General features: G+C 37.0%; 1 protein-coding gene across 1 annotated transcript in view; it reads right to left on the minus strand.

Moving 5' to 3' along the window:
- TOX (thymocyte selection associated high mobility group box) overlaps window positions 1-21915 on the minus strand; it is a 217613-nt gene that overhangs the window by 5662 nt on the left and 190036 nt on the right. The window contains exons 6-7 of the mRNA XM_075213560.1: window positions 17210-17290; window positions 9954-10340 (exon numbers count right to left, since the gene is read on the minus strand). Coding sequence (XP_075069661.1) covers window positions 9954-10340; window positions 17210-17290 — 468 coding nt within the window. The remainder of the gene's footprint in view (window positions 1-9953; window positions 10341-17209; window positions 17291-21915) is intronic.

The following is a 21915-nucleotide window of genomic DNA, read 5'->3' on the forward strand; positions in this document are numbered from 1 at the left end:
TGCCTCAACTACAGCAACCTCCGTCTATCTGGTCTTCTCATGTATCTGCTCCTGCTTCTATCCTTCCTATATGCCACGGCAATGATCTCCCTCTCTCGCTGCTCCATATCTACTGCACCACTCTACAGATCCCTACACTGGCTCCCACTATACTCCATAATCCATTGGCTCCTAAATATACCTCAGAATCCAATTCAAATTACTCACCCTCACCTAAAAAGCCCTCAAAAACACCAACTTTTCATACATCTCAAACCTCAACTCTCCCTCATGTCCTCCTAGATCTGCCTCTGACCTGCACCTCACCTTCTCTCTGATAATCACCTCTCACTCCCGCCCTACAAGGCTTCTCCTGTGCCGCTTCCCACCTAGGCAATTCCCTGATCAGTCTCTCTCGCAACCTTCAAGCCTTTAAATGCTCTCTGAAATCCCACTTTTTTATTAAAGCATACCCTACTCCCACCTATACTACTCATACTAGTACACCCTCACTACTGTCCCAATCTCCACTATGAACCACACTCGCTTCTATTGTCTCCGTTACCCCTTTTCCCACTAGAATGTAAGCTCCCTGATGATGATAAATTCTGTCTACCTTGTATTTATGCTGTGTCTCCTGCACTGTCCAACAAAGTGGAGTACTGCGGCCAACAATAGTAATAATACCCATCACAAATCATACAACATAGCTCCTTCTTCCCTGAGCTAATTAAACCATATATAAAATGAATACAAATACACAAGTTTCTTTCTATTCTAATGTAAAGTAAGCCTTTCCTGCTCGCAATGAATACTATGGTATTTGACATTCCTCCATAGTTGAGCAAGGGCCGGATAGGGCAGAACCAAAATATGTTGCTGATAACAAAGGACAGCTGACAACTATGAATTCAATCCTTTAATTTCAAAAATAATTTAACAAAAAAATAGCCTTAAAAGAACACAGACACACTCATACAACAGTCACATTGAATAGAAACACACTGGAAGTAGAAAGATGTTGGACAGTTCAGGGTCTAAAGAGACCAGCACAGTCTTCTCAAGGGCATACTTGAAAACGAGAGGTGACTCTTTTCTGGGTAGAAACTGTTATAAATAGATAAATCTGCACAGATCTGGCTAGAATCTGTAGAGATTATTTATATAATACATGAATAACAGTACTTGTATAGCTGAACACATACACTTTGTTAGTGTTAGATTTTTACATAAGTTCTTTTCCATTTAAAAGCAAGATCTACTTCTGGAGATGATCGTTTATTAGCCTCTATAAAGCTATCATGCATATAGCCTTACTACCAGAAATTTCAATGTTTAACTGTTAAGAACTTGTTAAAAGAAATGCAAATAATAAGGCAAATTTAGTGCAAGTATCTTTCCCATACAGGGGAGATTGGTTTCTCAAGGTCAGTGTAGGGGCAAAACTGGCAGAGCTAGGCTTCCATTTTTCTAGCCTGAAGAGAAATAAATGACTCCAATTTACATTGCTGAGAAGAGGCCAAGAATGAAAATAGCTGCACATAGCTACTAAAGAGAAATGAACAATATGGCATTGCCTACAGTTAAGTTTGCTTCTAGTAAAAATTAAAGAAAGTGTATATATTTTTTAAACAAATTTTTTTTATTGTTTATTTAAACACGTATAAAATATCACCAATGAGTTGTATATATGGAGAAGAACATAAATACATGAGGATAAAATGTTAACAACATTTGCAGACGTATAATAAGTAAAGTGATGTAAAATCCAAATGTAGATTTGGTGCATATAATTCAAAGAGAAAAAGCTTGTAGATGAGGGGAGACATACAGGGGGTTAAGGAGGAAGAGAAGGGAGGTATCTGATGAGGGAGAGAGATAAATAAAGATGAGTAAGTTTATCTATGGCAACTAGAGCAAGAGATTGGCGTATTTAGTCAGTCATCTCCAATCAAAAAGAAGTATATAGATAAGGGTGTATATATTTTAAAGTGTCTTGTTGCAGTTAGAGATATAGTTCAACAACCCAGGTTGGATTGTTCACATAGTAAACAACATTATGTTTGGTGCCTGTTGTAGATGGGGCAGAGATAACTGTGATGACTGTTATATCTGTTGATCATATTAAGACTTGTAGCTGCTATTCTCTATGGTGGACACTTAGTAAAATACATCCCAAATTTCCTTAAGCTAGAATAAAGGCCGTTTTGCTCTATGCCAAAGTGTGCAATCAATATTAAAACATCACACTTATTTTCAAGGGCTACCGTTGTATTGGTCAATACTAATGGAAAGGCTTCTAACATAGACCTTTCTCCCAAGATCTGATTGGTTGGTAATAGTTTATTTTATAAAGCAAATATGTGAAAATGGATTGTTGCTGTGTCTATAGTCTTTTTTTTTTTTTTACTTTTGTGGAACTGTATAATGGTCACAGGTCTTTGTGACTCCTTATCCAGTAAAGGTTTATTGGCGATGGAGTTACCCTGCTCTTTACTAGGTGCTTTCATCTCTATAACGACCACCAGGTCTGTGAGCTCTATTGCTCAGCACAGAGGAATGACAAGACTGTATTTATATCCTCCTCACATCTACTCCCTCATTTCCAGATCATTTCCCAATGAAACCCATTCTGTATGTGATGTCCTTCTTCTTCGTCTCTGATCACCTATTCTCTTTATCTTGGACAACACTTATTCTCTTGAACTCTTTCTTCACCTCACCATATACTAATAGAGTCCCCAAGTCTTTAAATGCTCCCTAAAAAACCCTCATATCATAGCACATAACTGGAACGCATAATAACGTATTGATCACTAACTGTTAGGTCTTTTCCCACCACAATCTGAGTTACAACGAACATTCTGTCACCTTACATGTTTACTTGCTCCTCACTCCTATTGTGTTCTATGTTTATTGAAATGTCATTATATGATTGTTATAATGCCCTGTAGTTACTATTTCTTTATACAGTGCCTTGAGAGATGTTGGTATTTATAAATAAATAAATGAATGATAATAATCTACCGTGTGGACCTTAGGAGTCGCATGCCTAGGGCATGACTGTTCATACTTCTTTTTAATATTTGCTTATTTGTCTCAGCTCCCCTCTTGAGATGAGGAGAGGAGTTCCATGAAGTCACGTCAGGTGGGACATCATGACGCGAATCGCTCTGCCCACTGCTATGAAACGACACAAATTGCGTTGTAACGCTCCACCCACTGCAGCTTGGTGCTGCAAAGTGCACCATTACGCTGGCTGGTGTTATGCCCACCATATCTCATCCTGGGTGGGCATCAGGGAGACTGGCAGACTCTCTCTGGAGCCTGGGGGATCATGCACTATTTGAGAACTCCCCCGGACATTCTGGGAGAGTTTACAAGTATGCTTAACACACACTAATATTAGGAACTGTGAGTATAATTACTGGTAAAAGTGCTAAAAGTATAATATAGGCAAGGTACACCAGATTCAAAGCTCTACTAATACAGTAATACTCTGCCAGGTATATTTTAATAAAGATGTTTTGTTTTACGTGTTACTTATTAGATTTACTGCACATATTAATATTCTTGTTTAAAAGCTGAACTGTCATAGCACTCGTTTTTCATGTGTGACATTTTTCTTACCCATAAATAGACCCATAACTTGGCATTTACAATTCCCCTATGATATTATTAGCTCATAAACCCATATCTGCATCTTTTGCTTTTTATTGTAAAACATGCACAATTAAATAGCACAAATGTTACCCTGCATGTATAAGGTCACATTAAAGGTCATACAATCAGGGACATCATCCAAAGCACCATACATTGTTAGGGGCGTCATTTTACTCCAACCTGCTAAAATCATACTATTCTTCTTCTTTTTTTTTTGCCTTCACTTTTCTCCTTAAATGCCCCTCCCTTTTATTTTCGGATGGTGTCACAGATCGTGCTTCCATGAAAAAAGGCAAATTTTATAATATGCCCTGTGACACCAGCCTTACTGTTGCACAAACTGTTAACTTCATTGTCAGTCAGAATCACAACGTGTATGGTCATCTTATCATGCACTATATTTAGCAAAGCTCAACTGATGATTGGTTGCTACTGGTTAATGAATATTAGTTGTTTGGCATTGGTAGTATAGTTACTAAATAACCAGACTACTCATTGCATTAAGAACATATTTTTCTTGTAATTTCATATTTCACCAACCCGCTTGAGTGCTTAATTCAAACCAAGGCTGTAGCTTTAGGTCATTTGGTTTATTATTACTTTATAGAACAGAGTCAAGGGACAGAAAAAGAATCCCTCCTTCAAAAAGCCATAACAAATACAAATGAATTGAAATTGTTAATAATGTTCTTACAATAGAAAAATAAAATGTCACTGACAACGCTCTATCTGGCTGTCTCCCATCTTCTTATTACACTATACTCCTCCCTCTCTGTCCCCATCTGTTTATCTCTTATCCCCTCTTTTCTCCAACTTCCTCCCCACCTGCTCCTCCACTTACCTCTCCTCTTCACCAATTGTGATCCCTTCTTCTCCTGTCTGTATGTGCCAGACCCTCCTCCACTCTTAAGCACAACTTTCTATGCAGGAGGCAGACATAAGAGTCTTCCACAGTAACTGCCTGCATATCAGTTAAATGTTGTGTGGTATTAATGTAATGTGTGTATGTGGCAAATGGTACTAATGTAATGTGTGTGAGTATTATATACAAATGCACTAGTTGAGATACTAATATTACTCACACTCATTACATTATCATTTGTACAATGGGAAAAACCTGCACAGTTAGTCACTATAGAGCTAAGTAGAATATAAAATAAAATTAGCCAAATAAGACAATACTGCTATTTACTAAATACATAGAGGACAAAAATGGATACTAGAATAGACAAAGGAAAGGCCACTGATAAGTCACAGCTGACATCACAAGTCACAATCACAAATAGTAGCATTCACATAGGTTTTTGCCCAGAGCAATTCAGTAGGAATGAGAGCCAGAGGGGTTGTAAGTACATTTCATATGACTAATGACATGTGACATTTGCTTATTCCTCGCTGATTGGTTTCTTTACGTCCCATGTACTACAATTGGTCTGATTCTCCAAGGAGTGTAAATTACCCATGTTTTGGCAAAGTTCAGAAACTGATTAGCAAAATCGACTGCATCGATTTGCCCATCTCTAAAACTGAGTGTACCCTGCTCAATAGGAAAAAAACACAACCACCAGCTTCACAGTCCACAAAAACTCATTGGGAACAGTACCACAGACTTCATAACATACTTGCCAACTCTCCTGGAATGGTGGGACACTCCTGAATTCCGAGTAGGTCTCCCAGGAGAGTAGGACATCCTCCCGCACCTGCCCACTTCCTAGTAAAGTGGGGTGATTTTGGAGCCTCCATGACATGATTCTCTGGGATTCGAGTCATTTTTGCCCACGTCTGAGGTAAAATGACACGTTTGCGCCATTGTATCGTGGGGCGGGGGTCAAACTTACGCGATTTGTCGCTTCATAAGCATCTTTATTTTTCCATGTGGTTGTGATAGTGTAGTTGTTTCCCTATATCAGTCATGTGGAAAGCAATAGTCATGATTTGGTTTGTCTGTATAAAAAAATTTAATTTTAAGCTCATAATCTTGAAAATTCACTCATCCCTTGTGGCTTTCTTAAGGTGGCTTCATTTTGATGCAGATTAGTTCAGCAATCTATTGTCCTTTCTTATCTGACATGATTCTACTGATCATCTTAGATGTGTTTACTTTTTTTATTTTAGCTTTCATTTAGCGTGGTGGAGGAGCATCATTTTTCTGCTTTTGACAACAATAGTAGTAAAAATAACTGCAAACATATTGTACATGTAAAATTATGCATTTTGTAAGACAAATGATCTAAAAGATTTAATTTTGCCCCTTGCAAATGTTCAGTCTCAACTATTTGGATGCAAATGCAAATTTACAGTAGATGTATTAAATACTCTGTGCTCTTGGAGACATCAAAAGAACAGAATATGTGAATGCAATAATCTTTGGAATTCTCAGGGACTGTATAATTTAGTTATAATACTGATTTGTCTGGAATCTGCTTAATGTGTATATGTTATATAAAAACTGGGCTGTGTCAGTGCCATTGTAGTGAAAGTTCATGTTTAGCATCTGAGCATTGACTCTGATAGTGATAACAATGACATCACTATTTTTAGGGTTAACCAACGCTCAAGTGTGATTTGTGAGGGTCAGAATGCCTTTTGTAACTGGTCAGTTTTTTGGTCCCTTTTGGATACGACATACAGTTTCTGCCGCTCAACATTTCCGTCCCTCATCCCCATGAACAACATGGGGATGAGAGACATCCTCATCCCCATACTGATTAAGAACTATATTACTATTTAAAAGATAATGTATATTTTTGATGTTTCCCTAGTGACTAAATATAAATCTAAACAATGAATATGATCACTTGCGAAGGATTTAATCTCTCACTCATGAGAAAATAATTATAAGGGAGGAGAGAGTTTAAGAAAAGAAACTTATCGAATGACAGGAATACTTGTCATTTATGATGGGGAACAGATTGTTGATATTATTAACATGTATGACGCTCAAATTATTGGCGTATACCTCTCCAGTAAAGAATTTATCCGATAGGATGACAGAGATGTCTATCATTTTTAATGAGAAATAGGTTGCTAACAACGTTGCCATGTAAGATGCCCCACTTTGTGGGCGTGTTTATTTCTATAAAGAGCCAATCAACACTTACCATCGGCTTGCCTAGTTAAAGCCTTATAGCGAAACACGCGTCGGCGGACGCTGCGCTCGCTGTTCTATGTACTCAGGCCTCTAAGATTCTTATAGTTCAATCGATCCAGACAATCTAAAAATAGTTGAAATTGAGTGGCATCCATAAAAAAAAGACGCATTTAAGATCAATATTAGGTGTATGAGACTGTCGAATACTTCTTAAATTTGAGCTACATCTGCACATATTAGACAAATGACCATAGGTGATTAAATTGCCAGATTACATGGGCTGCCAGATAGTAAGAATCCTATATTAGGTATTTTAAATGACTAGGAGTAAAAACCTAAGAACATCTATTGCTCTTGGAACAAAGATATAAAATAAAACAGGAATAGTTCTATCTTCACTGGATTGTATATGGATTTGGATTCTGAAGGAATCTGTAATCCTAGTATATATCTAATTGGCTATATGGTGAAAGAGAAAATCCACAATTGGAGCAAGATTGAGTTATTAGGGGTCATGGATTGACTTTTATTTAAAAAGGTGTCTGAACAATACATTTGTATTTATACACAATAATTAATAAAAGAAAGAATCATATTTTGAAGGATACATAATTGAGATTTATTTTTTTGGGAACAGCGTCATGGCTAGGTAGCATAGTACTGCCTATTTTAACAGTATTTCATTTTGGTCACTAATTGGTATTCACAATTTAATATTTCGCTACAAGTTTCTTTAATTGGAATATGAAGAATTTTCAATATGTTTTGTCTTGATTTTAAGAGATTATAATAAAGATTGAGATTTTAACCTAATACTATAGTCACTAGAGTGTCTCAAGAAAAATACACTTTTCTCCTTTCCGGTACATAAATAAAAAAATAAAACATTTGTCATGATTGTTCAATTTTCAGCAGAATACTGTTTACATAACCTGAATTGAACACCCAGAAGGTCATTTATAGTTCACAAAATAGCTGATACTCAGTACAAAACCGTCTTAGGTGACGTCTCACACCTCGATTTGTATTAGTGCACCTAGTTTAATGGCATGGATTTGCCGAGCCATGGTGACTCAGTGGTTAGCACTTCTGCCTCACAGCACTGGGGTAATGAGTTCGATTCACGACCATGGTCTTATCTGTGTGGAGTTTGTATGCTCTCCCCGTATTTGCGTGGGTTTCCTCCGGGTGCTCCGGTTTCCTCCCACACTCCAAAAACATACTGGTAGGTTAACTGGCTGCTATCAAATCGACCCTAGTCTGTGTGTTTATACGTTAGGGAATTTAGACTGTAAGCTCCAATGGGGCAAGGACTGATGTGAGTGAGTTCTCTGTACAGCGCTGCGGAATTAGTGGGCTATATAAATAGCTGATGATGATGATGATGATGATTTACAATGGCCTTTGGAAGATGTTTGGCATATTGGGGGTTGGAATGTTCTTTGATAAGTGCGGTATTGACGCAGGAGTACACTTAGTTTTGTGGACCTGTGGAAAAATGAGATCTCGCTCCATAGAGCAAGATTTTTAAAATGAGATAAAGGGGTGAAGGTTTTGCATATTAAGAGGTGGTCCTTGCTTTGTGCAAGGGGACACAGCCATTTTCTGGCCCGGAACACTTACATTTTGAAAACTGGGTGAGAACAAGAGTAATTCACTTTTTCAGGGAGCCTGAGTAAATTGGCAGTTCACAGGTGTAAACTATGATTTGCAAAATTGTATATTTTTCAACATTATCCACTATGTATCTTGAGAATGTCATACTCATTTCTTCTACTGCTTCGGCATTGTACACATCCCTGGGACAAATATACAATTCAGGAAGGAAATAAATATCATATAGCGGAAATTGTTATCTAGAGAGAAATATTTGTACATTTCACACTTAGGATGTGATTTCAGCTCTATGTGTTAGATTTAGAATAACAAGCTGCTGGCACAGTGAATAAAGATAGTAATCAAGAAGAAAGCAAATGTCCATGCACAACATTTTTCCAAATCTTCGCTTTATAACTTACACAGTATGTATTGAAAATAAAATATATAAGCTTTCAGACACATTTTGTTTTAAATAAATACTGAAACATAGTAATAAAATATAGTTCAAAGTATAAAGCTTCAGATTGGATGGTGCAGTACCCATCTGTCATTCAGCCCCTGAATCTGTATTATTTAAAATTAGGCACAATGTGCCTGATTCATTAAGAAAAGTAAGGCAAAAAAAATAAATAAGTTTTCTTCTGGATAAAACCATGTTACAATGCAAGGGGTGCAAACTAGTTTATTATTTTGCACATAAGATAAATACTGGCTGTTTTTTCATGTAGCACACAAATACTTGATAGCTTTATTAATACACTGTTATGTAAAGTTGATCTAGAACATGCCTTACCCCAACTATAAATCTGCTGTGACATTTTAAATTTGCCCCCTCCCCTCCATTGCAAAATGGTTTTGCCAAGGTGCAAATTTACTCATTTTTTTGCTTTACTTTCCTTAATGAACCAGGCCCAATATGTCTGTTATGATAAATAAATAAATTTCAACTCACATGCCTTCTACTGTGGATGGGATCATGTCACTATATTCTCAGTGACAGAACCGGTGAAACTAGAGCATGTTTTGGGGTTAAGGGGATGTGTGCCTATTGGCTCCACTTGATCTAAATTTGTACACACAGGAAGTCATATGTGCATCCAAAAGACAATACCCACTATGATCATAACCCTCTGCCTTCATTCCTGACGAGTTCCTAAAATGTTTTAATATGTGTGGCAGCATGGTGGCGTAGTGGTTAGCACTTCTGCCTCACAGCACTGGGGTCATGAGTTCAATTCCCGACCATGGCCTTATCTGTGTGGAGTTTGTATGGTCTCCCCGTGTCTGCGTGGGTTTCCTCCGGGTGCTCCGGTTTCCTCCCACACTCCAAAAACCATACTGGTAGGTTAATTGGCTGCTATCAAAATTGACCCTAGTGTGTGTGTGTGTGTGTGTGTGTGTGTGTATGTGTGTGTGTATGTTAGGGAATTTAGACTGTAAGCTCCAATGGGGCAGGGACTGATGTGAATAAGTTCTCTGTACAGCGCTGTGGAATCAGTGGCGCTATATAAATAAATGATGATGTGTTTGATTAGTAGTTGACTAGCAGCTTGCTCATTACATAAGGAAACTTTTATTTTTTCAGAAAGTGGAAACCAGAACATAAGGAAGATATACCGACCTGCTGCATTGCTGGTGAATGCAAAGCCGACTGGCTCTGTATCTGTAGCTGGTTTGCAATGGACTGCTGCATGGACATTGGCTGGTGTTGCTGCATATGCAGATGCTGGTGGAGAGGTGGGCTCATCTGAAGAGATGGAGGTGGAGATACAGCCATGCTTGCTAGAGAAACAGTCACTGGCATTTGGTTGTTGGGTTTGGGAGCTATGTTCCTGTTGATTCCGGGATGCATGGCAGATAAGTGTGGACTCATTGTTGACTGTTGGTGATAAGGGGAGCTGAGATACAACGTGGAGTGTCCCTGTGTGGCTCCGTGGAACACCGGAGGCTTTGAATTCATCATTTGAGAAGGCTGAGATGTCTTCATATCAACAGGATCACTGTAGCTCTTTGGGAAAACAAAAAAAAACATATTATTAAAATGTATGCCCAATAGATATTTTTATGTAAACTATTAAGAGAAATAAAATAATAAAAGCAGAGAGAGCCAACCTATAGCTCTTCAGCTTATGAAGAAAACAAAAGCTGGAAAACCAGATTGCCTAAGCAAGAGTTACAGTATGTTTCAGCAACGTATAGTAAACAAACATTTCTAACGTTACTTATATAGTATTTTTATGTTTATTCTCATCTAGTTATTTGTTCTAGATTTTGCTAATTTTTTTTTTTTAACACACGGCAATAATAACTAAAATGGTTAAATAATAAAATATATATAATGCTGTACATACAATGGACAATTTTATCTTGTCCCCTATCTGGGTTGAGTGAACATTATTTTTATAGCCAAAGACTGTATATTTCGCAAAGAGCTGTCATTGATATTTTATGTTTTTCTACATGTCCTTTTGTATTTAAGCTGAAGAATTGGTGATCATAAAAGCTGTAACTAGGAGCTATTTACTCTAGAATAGATAAGATGGGTAATTATAAAACAGATAAAATCAGCATTTACTTTTCCTAACCTTTAATATCCAAGTAAGATTTGGTCAGGAATTAAAAATGTATTATTTTTTTCAAAGCAATTACACGTAAACTGTAATGTATGTTATTGGAAAAATATACTCTAGTACTTCCTCTCCACACCTACTGCTTATAACACGAGACATAATAATGGAAGTGGCCTAACACAAAGGGTGACATAATGGAACTGATACATTTGTTGCACTTTTGTGTGGAGAATATACTTGTTGGTACTAAAAGGTGGTATAAAGATTACTCACTGTATATGATAAAATGTATAACGGGTGGTATAAAGAAGATGCCCCTTATTTATACATATAGGACCTGAGTCATTAAGGAGAGCAAAGCAAAAAAAAAGAGTAACTTTGCACCTTGGCAAAACCATGTTGTATTGGAGCGGAAGATAAATTTACAATGTGGGGACAGATTTATAGTTGGGGTAGAGCATGTCCTATTTAAACCGTAAATTTCAATGCAAAAATAAAGCTATCAAGTATTTGTGTGCTACATAAAAAAGCAGCCGGTATTTAACTTGTATACAATTTGCACCCCTTGCATTGTGCATGGTTTGTCCAGGAGCAAATTTACTTTTTTTTTTGCCTTTCTCTCCTTAATGACTCAGGCCCATAGAGATCATTCAGTGCCAGGTTTAGCTCTAACTACGCAAGATAATATGCACTGTGTCCCCAACAAATGCATAAGGATTTTAAGGCAATGGTTTTAATAGTGAGCCCTATTCAAATGTTTCATTCATACATGCAAAAAGCCAGATACAAAATGTAATGTTCCTTTAAATGGGAGCTAAAACATGGGTATCATTAACTATGTACAAAAGCATGCACAACTTCTTACGACGGATGTATTGCTTCCCTTACGGCGAGTCCACATACCACCCAACATTGATGAACTGTGAAATGGGAAAATATGTGTAAAATAGGGAGTTTGGTCATAGAGCATTAGGGGCTTGGTTATGCCACATGGGGTGTGCCACTTCACCCAGAATTGTGCCTAGTTCAGAGACATAAACTCCCAATTTCCTGTCAGTCAGGAAAAAACATGCCGCCTGTTGGGAAGTTGGTACCACCCCCTCAAATAGACCTGCATAGATCAGGACATTTGGGAGGTATGCGTCCAGGAGCATGGAAAATGAGGCATTCCTTAATTTGTACCTGGATGTCCTAAAAAAAACTCTCAGGGGTTCATTAACTTTTTATTTTATTGTATTCAAGTGAATGGAGGTCTTATTCAAATGCTTTAGGAGCATCAAAGGACATACTTTTAGCCTATTAAAAAGGAAAAGTTTTATGAGCAACATTTAAGAGGAATGTTATAAATTAATCTGCATCTATTATAAGTGAACTCAAATATGAACATTTGCTTTATAGTAAAATGTAAATGGCACATTTCTGTGTAATAGGATTACCTTTTACTAATTCTTCTTTTTTACGGCTTGATACCGTTTCAGCAGTCTAACAACAAAAGCAAATTCTTGGGTCTAAAGCAGACAGGGTGCTCGTGGCTATATATTTATGAAAACGGGAGCACAGAAAAATAATGCTGTATCCCTCAGCAACCAATTACACGCTTGCTTTCATTTTCTAACCCTTACTAGGTGATGAGAAGCTGATTTGTTGCTGAGAGTTACAGCACCAGGGACTCTTGTAGCCCTGTAGCTGGACTATGTTGTTTATGTGAAGGCTGCTCACACTGCAGGAGGACTCAGTTGCCCAATCCAATTAGGCAGAATAGAAGAGTTTTATTCTCCTCCATTGACTAGGACCAACCATGCCCTTCTATGCTGTGAGCTGCCTTTGCTGCCTTCACATAAACATCTTGGTCCAAGTCCCAGCTGGGAGTAGCTGAGAGGATCCTGGGGAGAGACTAGGCAACAGAAGGAAGGTCTAAGAATGGAGAGGATCCTGGTGTGCTCCATATTTGCTATAAGACAAGGGATTGAGGCAGGACTTAAACCATCCAAAAAGGTAAAGAAACGTAAAAACATGCTACGTGACCTGGCTTCAATTACTGCCCCAAAAACATTAAGTGGCCCCTTTTCTCTCCTTTCTTTAGATGCCCATGTGTCTTAGATTGACAGCTAGAATAACCTTGAGGGTAATTAGATGTCGGAGCTCCATTTCTTACCTTGCACAGTATCAAACATTTTTTTATTTCTTACATCAATTGACAATAGTACTATTAAAGTGCTGGTTATATATTTTAAAACGACTTGGTAATTTGTGGGAACGTTTAAAAATAAATTAAGCTAAAACATTATATTACCATTTAAGTAAATTGATTTATGTTACGACAACTGAAGTCATTGGTGTTTACTTAATGTAAGCTGCTAGTTCTGGTTAGTGAAAAGATCATTAGTATGATAAATTGCATGTTCAGTGGCCGGAATTTTGATTGATCTTTATCCAACCCCTCAAGGGTCCAGTGGCACATTACAAATTCAATTAATGAATTTGTTTGATGTTTGGACTGGGTCAATTTATGGAGTGAATATGCATTATTTTTCCAGGGAATAGTATCAGTAAAGACTGATTTTATATATTTCTACACTGTAAACATATAAGCATCAGAACAATATACATTCATCAGACCAGTTTAAAAAATATTGTTTTCAAATGAAATAATACTTAGGAACACAGTAGTAACACATTTGAATATCAAAGGCAGGATAATGTTTAATACTGCATATATATGAATTGATGACTATGACTACTTTACATCATGCAAAAAATGTTTTGCTTTGTTTAAACATACTGTATGGGGGAAGCATTTCTGAAAACTGTTCTATAGGTGACGGTGTAAAAAAGGTTTGATTTTCTAAATTTGTGGGGTTATATTTCAATACTTACAACTGCACTATTCAATTAGAAACCAATGGACCCAGGTGGTCTGAATACCTTTGCCACTAAATTATAATAGTGTCTATATTAGATTTTACTCTTCATATTAAGCAACCTATCTACCCCAATAAAAAATATTAACAGCTGGTAGAAGATATAGGGTCAATTTTGGAGGATACGTTTGCAAAGGTACTTTTTAATCTTCATAGGGAGAGATTCAATGTGGCGAGTGGACATCACTGCGATGTCCTCTGCACACATTGCTGGCCATTACGGTTGGAATCTCTGCTCATTTTTCTGCGCACCTCTACGGTGTGCAAGAAAAAATGAGCGGAGATTCTGTAAAATCTCTGATGCGAGGTGTCTCCGTGCACGTTCCAGAGATACCTTGCGCCGAATGGAATCTCCCTATAAAGTCTGTGCTCATGCAATAATTCACTATAAACAAACATTAATTCTGCAGAGAGTATATTTATACCTAGATTAATGTATAATAGGGCATTAGAGACACACTTAGGTGCCCCGAAATGTAAGGCTCATGATGGAACATTTATTTAATATATATCTGAAGATTGTAATATCCATTACAATGGATACCCATTACAAGATTACACCCTAGTATGCCTAAAAGGTGCATACTGGGGACTAATATCGCTGTCTTTCTGAATGAGTCCATACCCCTGCAATTCTATTTTACACAAGAATATAGATTACATCTTGATAGTTGTTGCCATAGCTGCCCTCATATCATACAGGGGGATATATGGTGAATGTAGAGCTACCCATTATCAAATTGTCAATCCATATATATCTGAAGATGGTAATACCCATTACAATGGATACCCATTACAAGATTACACCCTAGTATGCCTAAAAGGTGCATACTGGGGTGTAATATCCCTGTCTTTCTGAATAAGTCCATACCCCTGCGATTCTATTTTATACAAGAATATAGATGACATCCTGACAGATGTTGCCATAGCTACCCTCATATCATACAGTAATATATGGTGAATGCAGAGCTACCCATTATCAAATTGCCTTTTCATAGTGTAATAAATTGTCAAAAATTATGGCAGAACTAAGGTCCACAAGAAGACATGCGTTTGTAAAGGCATAGCTTATTTGATATGTGCATGTAGTGGTTTTGGATGTATAGTTTAACAAGGAAGAATTTGAAGATAAAAGTGTATGGATCACATGCTCCTCAGTACTGTCTACCAACTTTACAATCCTCAAGGTGTTAAAAAAATCACTGAACAACGGGTCTCAAGGCTGCTTTCATTTCCATTATTGGGATCATAGCCTGATAATATAACAGTGTACCAATTACAGCAATGTAACCATATTTCATACAGTGACTGTACAAATCGCACGAGAACAGACTGTTGGTATATACATTGTTTTCCTTAAACTCACCCATTCCCCCTGTGTATTTCTTTTCCGTGATGTTCTCTTTTATTTTATAATTGATTGTTGAAGAGAATTAATGTCAACCAATAAAAATTATATAGAAAAGGTGGTGTTGCCAATAGCAACCAAACAGATTTCATATTTGTTATAAATTGAAAGCAAATGTGATTGGTTACCATGGCAACACCAACTTTCTATAGTTACCTGTGGAAGTTTTAATAAAAAAAACAAACATAGTGTGGTGTCTATGTTAAGTTGACATGTCACACACTATGAAATATGTTATTATGTTAGTAAACTCTAAAGAGGAAGCCACTTTCAGCTTTTGAGCCATGCTCTCTTACTGAATCCCAACATTAATGTAGCGGACTGTTTAGATTGTGTTCCATGCAGAATCACTAGAAAATTCATGCTAACTAAACTCCTCCTTGTATATGAATAATTACCATAATTTGAGAAGAGGGAGGGGTTTTGCTTATCCTGCCCGGAATATTAGATTTTGGTTGATACACTGTACACCAATGCATGACAATACATATAACAGACCACTGAAGCATTTGGCCCAGGAAAGCCATTTGGATACATACATTTTGCAGGATTAGAATGTACTATGTAAATAATAACCCAAATTACGATATATCATTATCTTATGGTGTAGATAAGTAATTTCAACCTTGACAATGGTGTCAAGGATGGATCTAGTTTCTGGGTAGCAGTTTGACAGTTTTATTATTCATTCACATTATTAGTTACATTTTTCTGAAAATTGTGCTTTTCATATTTTAGATATGTTTATTTATCAAGACCAAGGTATCACAGTGATAGAAAATCTTCAGCCACCCAAGCCATCAATAAAATGTCACGTGGCAGGTGAGTGATGCTCAGCTTCCCTGTGACAGCAGTAAGAGGAGTCTTACTTCTTGCCTGGCCAGTGCACAGTCCCTCTGTGCATACTTGAGCCCAATGAGGATTCCAGTTTAATTTTTCGTTGTCCTAGGGGTACATTTATCAAGCTGCGGGTTTGAACATGTGGAGATGCTGCCTGTAGCAACCAATCAGATTCTAGTTACAATTTATTTAGTACATTCTACAAAATGACAGCAAGAATCTGATTGGTTGCTATAGGCAGCATCTCCACATTTTCAAACCCACAGCTTGATAAATTTACCCCCTAGACTCCATCCCACCTGCATAAAATAAGTCCATTTGACCAGTGATTTAAAATGAACACTGATTTTTACTTCTTTTCTGGCAGACACACATGCTCTCAACAGCAGAAGATACATAATGAATTAGAGTGAAAGAAAAGAAAGAAAATATTAAATTAGTAACCATCTGCCACCTCTACATTTCTGCTATTATAGAACAATGATTATGTGTTTTACCAGTTTTTCCCAAGTGTGGGAAAACCAGCAAGTAGAGTATTTTAAGAAAATATACTAAAGATAAACTATAAAGATACCTAATGGTTCTAATGATACTATGTTCATCATTTGACTTGCACCAAATTGGAAGAGAACAGAGCAATGTGGTATGAAACCACTAGAGTCATCAAGGACCAGGGGCCAGCTGGGCTGGGGGGCATCTGCCCCCCTGGGCCACTCCCATAGTGGGCTGCCTTAGGCCAGGTCAGTGGGCCACCTGGGCCAAAATTTGCCAGCCTTTCCCTGTCAAGGATCCACAAGAAGTAAATACTCGCGCTCTACTTTAACTTTGTATTCTATCAAATCTATTTTTTTTTTATTATTTTTTTGGGTGGACTTTAAGATATACTTATTTAGAAAAGTTAAAATCATGCTTAAATGTCAGCTTTATACTCCATTTGCTTACACTCCTGCAGCATGTAATTATGTGCTAGTTCTGTCCTTTTTATCTAATTGTCTCTCCAGCTCACTCCAGCAATGAAAAATGATTGTAATGGAACGGAATCCAATGTCTTTTATATTATGAAATGTTACATAATAAGATTCTGGCAAAGCATTTACGTGACACTGGTAAAATCTATGCCATAAATATCTGACATTACCTTGGATACAAGACTTGCTCGGTACGCAGCCAGTTGCTTCAGATACTCCTTTTTGGCAGCTTCAGTTTTCTTTTTATACACCTGCAAAAAACATAAAAGAAAAAAATGTAATTGTGTAAGGATTTATATAGATTCTGTCTATGGCCTCTTCACTGAAGCACGCTGATGGATATACCAAAAGTGTCCACTTTGTCTGATTAATATAGGCCCCTAATGCTGCCAACAAAGTAATATAAACTATCAATAATGTAATGTAATAAACACATGGTAGTAAATGTTAAGAGAAGGTGCCCACTGAAATAAGGAAAAAAGTATATTAATTACATATATATATATATATATATATATATATATATATATATATATGTATATATATATATATATATATATATATATATATATATTAAAATACATAATACATATATGTCTTTAAAAGACATACTGCACGGAGGACACATAGGTGGGAACAGACAAGTAGGGGTTGCCAACTTTCAGGCAACCCTAGCAATACCCTAAACCAGCAATCATATGGGGGATCACTCACTTATAATATTTACCATTATCTGATGCCAGGAGCTAGACACCACTTCTTATAAAGTGGCAGAAGCTGCAGATGTCAGAGCTGAGCACTCCATCCATCCATGTTGACTCAATTGGCTAAGATAGAATAAGGAAGTGAAACTGGCACCTGATTGGATGGCTGTGGCTCCTGTTTTTGCAATATGAGCCAACAAGACTCCTACTGCCATTATGCTGCCAAACGTATACATTAATGAAGTGCCAGGACCAAGCCCGCCAACAGGAATTTCAGACCTGGTTCAGCAACTTATTTGGGCCCCTTATCCAGCCCCTGAGGTGGCATGGTCACACCAGGTTAGTGGCTCCTGCCAATACAGACAGCCTGGGCCCCGGTACTTTGTACCTGCTCACCCCCTTCTTGGTGCCCGTGGCCAGGACTAGATTTTGCAACCCAAATTACAATCTATAATACAGAGTGCACATTAGGACATTAAATATATAATTGATTTCAACAGTTTCAGTGACTGTAGATATGTATCTGCAGGTAGATTATTCAGATCTCTCAAATTGTAACAATGCATCTCTTTAAATTTCTTAACATGTAATTATCTATTATGATGCTAATGATGATAAGTGCTATTAGTTTTGGAATATTACAAGGCAAATTTTAATGTAGCTGTGCTGAAGCACCGTGACCAAAAGCATAACAGTTCAGTGTAACCAATAACGTAAACCTCCAGATGCCTGGTACCTCAATGGCACCCTGTGGTACACTAGTCTTTAAACCCAAGACACTTCCAGGAAAATTGACCGTTTGGAGTATGGCGATGAAGGGATATGTCCTATGTGTGTGGAAGCACCAATAAAGATTAACTGGTTTGATTGACTTGACATAAAAGTAATGGAATTACTGTGGCTCCAAGAAAAGACATCAGTTTGTGGGCTCCAAGGATTTATCAGCTTGTAAGTGTAATTCTGCTTCTTCATAGCCCCGCTGCTTCTAATTTAGCAGGACAGGCTTATAATTGAAGCAAATTAACTATTTACTTTTGCTACTTCTGCCAGGGGAGGGGAGGACATACCAGCAGGAAGGAATGCGTGGGAAATTAAATTCTTCTCACTTGTGTCAGATTTGCCCTTCTATAACACATTAGCAGTAATTTCATGAGGCGTCAAACATTGGGATAAATACTGAAGAATAAAATAATGAGGTGTTGCTATTGAGTGGAGCAGCTATAGCTAATTTTCTGGCATATGAATTATGCAGACTAAAGGAAGACATATGTTACAGTACTCCAACAGTGTGCTTGCTTGTGCTACCTGATCATTAAAACCCTGCCAGGATCCCTAGGAGAATCTTTGCCTTCTTACTAAACAAGCTTCTGTTTAAATATACGCAGCCCCATACTCATGCATACAACAGTAATTGCAAATTTTAAATACAAAGCTGAACTCTGAAAAGGGGTATTACGTTTCAGTTTTATCACAAACATATGTGTATTTGTCTCTCTGACTGAAGCTTTAAAGTCACTGACAGAAATGTAAACAAGAGCATTTTGTTTGCAATTTGCAAAATCTATTACAGCCTTACTGTGCTTCCAATTAGAGACGCAAAGACGATTTTGTACATTTCCATCTGGTTTAAGTTCAACGTAACTTTCATTTTTTTACCAAACAGCTATTTTATAAAACTGATAAAATGACCTCAGTGGTCCCCGGGAAATGTTAGTAAAAAAATAAGTTAAAAAGTAGAAACATGTTTAAATGTCTCAAGTGTATGCAGTAAAGTAATGAATATAGTAAGTCTCATGTTTAAGGGACCGCTCAGCAACTGCCTGGTAGCAATTAAATGGCTGTCTGCAGTCTGCAGCAAAATTTTAATATAATTTTTAGGGATATTTTGCTGGGGGCCAGGTTAATCTGTACATGTAACACATGATGTATACAAGATTAACTCACCAATGTGTCATGGCCACTAGACATGACAACATTGCTACTCTACAATACTACAAATCGTTATAATTATTATTATTATCATTAACAATTTCATACATGAAATAAATTAAATAATACATCAGAAAGTTTGATATTAGTTTGAAATATTTGCAATATTGTATATGTTCCAAAAAGTGGAACGTGTACATTACTGGAGTCATCTACTCTCTTACTAAGATCTTGGGGTATATTTACTAAACTGCAGGTTTGAAAAAGTAGAGATGTTACCTATAGCAACCAATAAGATTCCAGTTATCATTAATTTAGTACATTCTACAAAAATGGCAGCTAGAATCTGATTGGTTGCTATAGGTAACATCTCCACTTTTTCAAACCCACAGTTTAGTAAATATACCCCCTTGAGTGTTTATATCAGTGGTGGTCTATATTTTCAGTTATGACCCCAAATTTTACAGTGCTATTGTTATATGAGACCATAAAATAGGTGGTTCCCAATAGAAGTTATTGCATATCTGATAGTCAGTGAACTCTATATCTATCTATATCTATATATCTATATCTATCTATATATCTATATACATCAATATCTATCTATCTATCTATCTATCTATCTATCCGTGTGTGTGTATATATATATATATATATATATATATATATATATATATATATATATATGAACACCTCTAATAATTTGCTTCAGGGATATTTGGGGTGCAGAGGAAGGAGGGCGCAAGGGGTACAGAAAGCTTTTTAACTCAACAAGGAAAACATTTTGTTGTACATTATTAATAAGTGCTTGAATGCTGAATACTTTATTTGGCATACACAGGGGGGAAGGGCTTTATTATAATGGCTGGACACTAGCGGTAACATAGGAATCTAAACTTTACTTGAAAAAAATAGATCAATCAAATAATCCAATTTTCATACAGCACAAAATGACACTTATATCTATAATAAGATTCTATAGTATCAACAGTAGCAATTTTTTCCAATATAAATGTTATTGATCTATTTATCCTCTAAAGAAATTGCAACATTTTATTATTTTGTAAAAATACATCTATTCCGGATAAAATGAAAACACTCGTCACATAAACTGATACAACTGTTCCATGAATGCCAAAGAAGTTAATTGGAATCAAACAAAGTATCTACGAACAAACATTACTGCTATTTCAGCCACATTATTTTGTTAATGGATATGTTAAATATTTTAGTTTTCATCTTTTCCAAACAGTAACCCTCATATGATATTCACACAATAACGTCTGCTTTTTACTTGCTGTTTTGCATCTCACTTTGACAGGGATTAGTTACAGTTTAAGGAGGCAGACTATGGGAGGTGTCTAAAGCAGGATTTGAAGGTCAGTAAAATTTAGGGAAATTTGCTGCAACGGTAATTAAGCAGTTTATACATTCCAGTATTAATGAACAAATTTAATTGACAATATGTGTCTTTTAGTATACACTACAATAATACAAATGTTCAACTTGTGCACGGGGGGGAGAAGGTAATCACTTGCTCGGTAAAGCAACAGGATGGTTAAGCCCATGAATTGCAATGAGTAAACCCATCGATGTACTGGATAGTATTAGTAAGGAAATATATAGATCAAGATACCTTTCATTGAATTAAAATTGAACCAGTCCCTAACTGACTCACATGTACATTATTAACCAATCATACAATTCAGTAAATTTCAAATGAATTGTACAGAAATCACTAGACACCAAAAACGAGATGTTCAGATATAAACCATGAAGGTGAAACACATTGTTCGGTATTAAGCTGACACAATTCTGCTATAAAGTATAGTATTACCATCCCACTCCACTACAGACAGCTTAGGTTACTCCAGCACCTGTGGCGAGAGTGTTCAGAGGATGGCCTCTGTCCATGGCAACTAGGCCTCCCCAATGCTGTGCTACAGACCTAAGAGATCGCCGCCCATAGCTGGCAAAAGCTATCACTGGCAGGGAGGGCTTGAGAAATCGTAAGAAGCCCTATCTACAGCAAAAGAACCTATTTTTGTCAGTAAAATGGGTTTTCTCTTAATAATAAACAGGCAAATTGATACCCAATGAGCACTATCATACCTCTCAAGTTTGCCGATCTATGAATCAGGACAGACCTCTAAAGGAGCATGGCCATAACCCTAGGGGGTTGCCTAGCCCCTCTGAAGCACTAGGCTGCTCCTAGTCCCCTTGCCTCTCCTTATAACCCCCAG

The sequence above is a fragment of the Mixophyes fleayi genome, chromosome 5, assembly GCF_038048845.1.
Source record: "Mixophyes fleayi isolate aMixFle1 chromosome 5, aMixFle1.hap1, whole genome shotgun sequence".
Lineage (NCBI taxonomy): Eukaryota > Metazoa > Chordata > Amphibia > Anura > Limnodynastidae > Mixophyes > Mixophyes fleayi.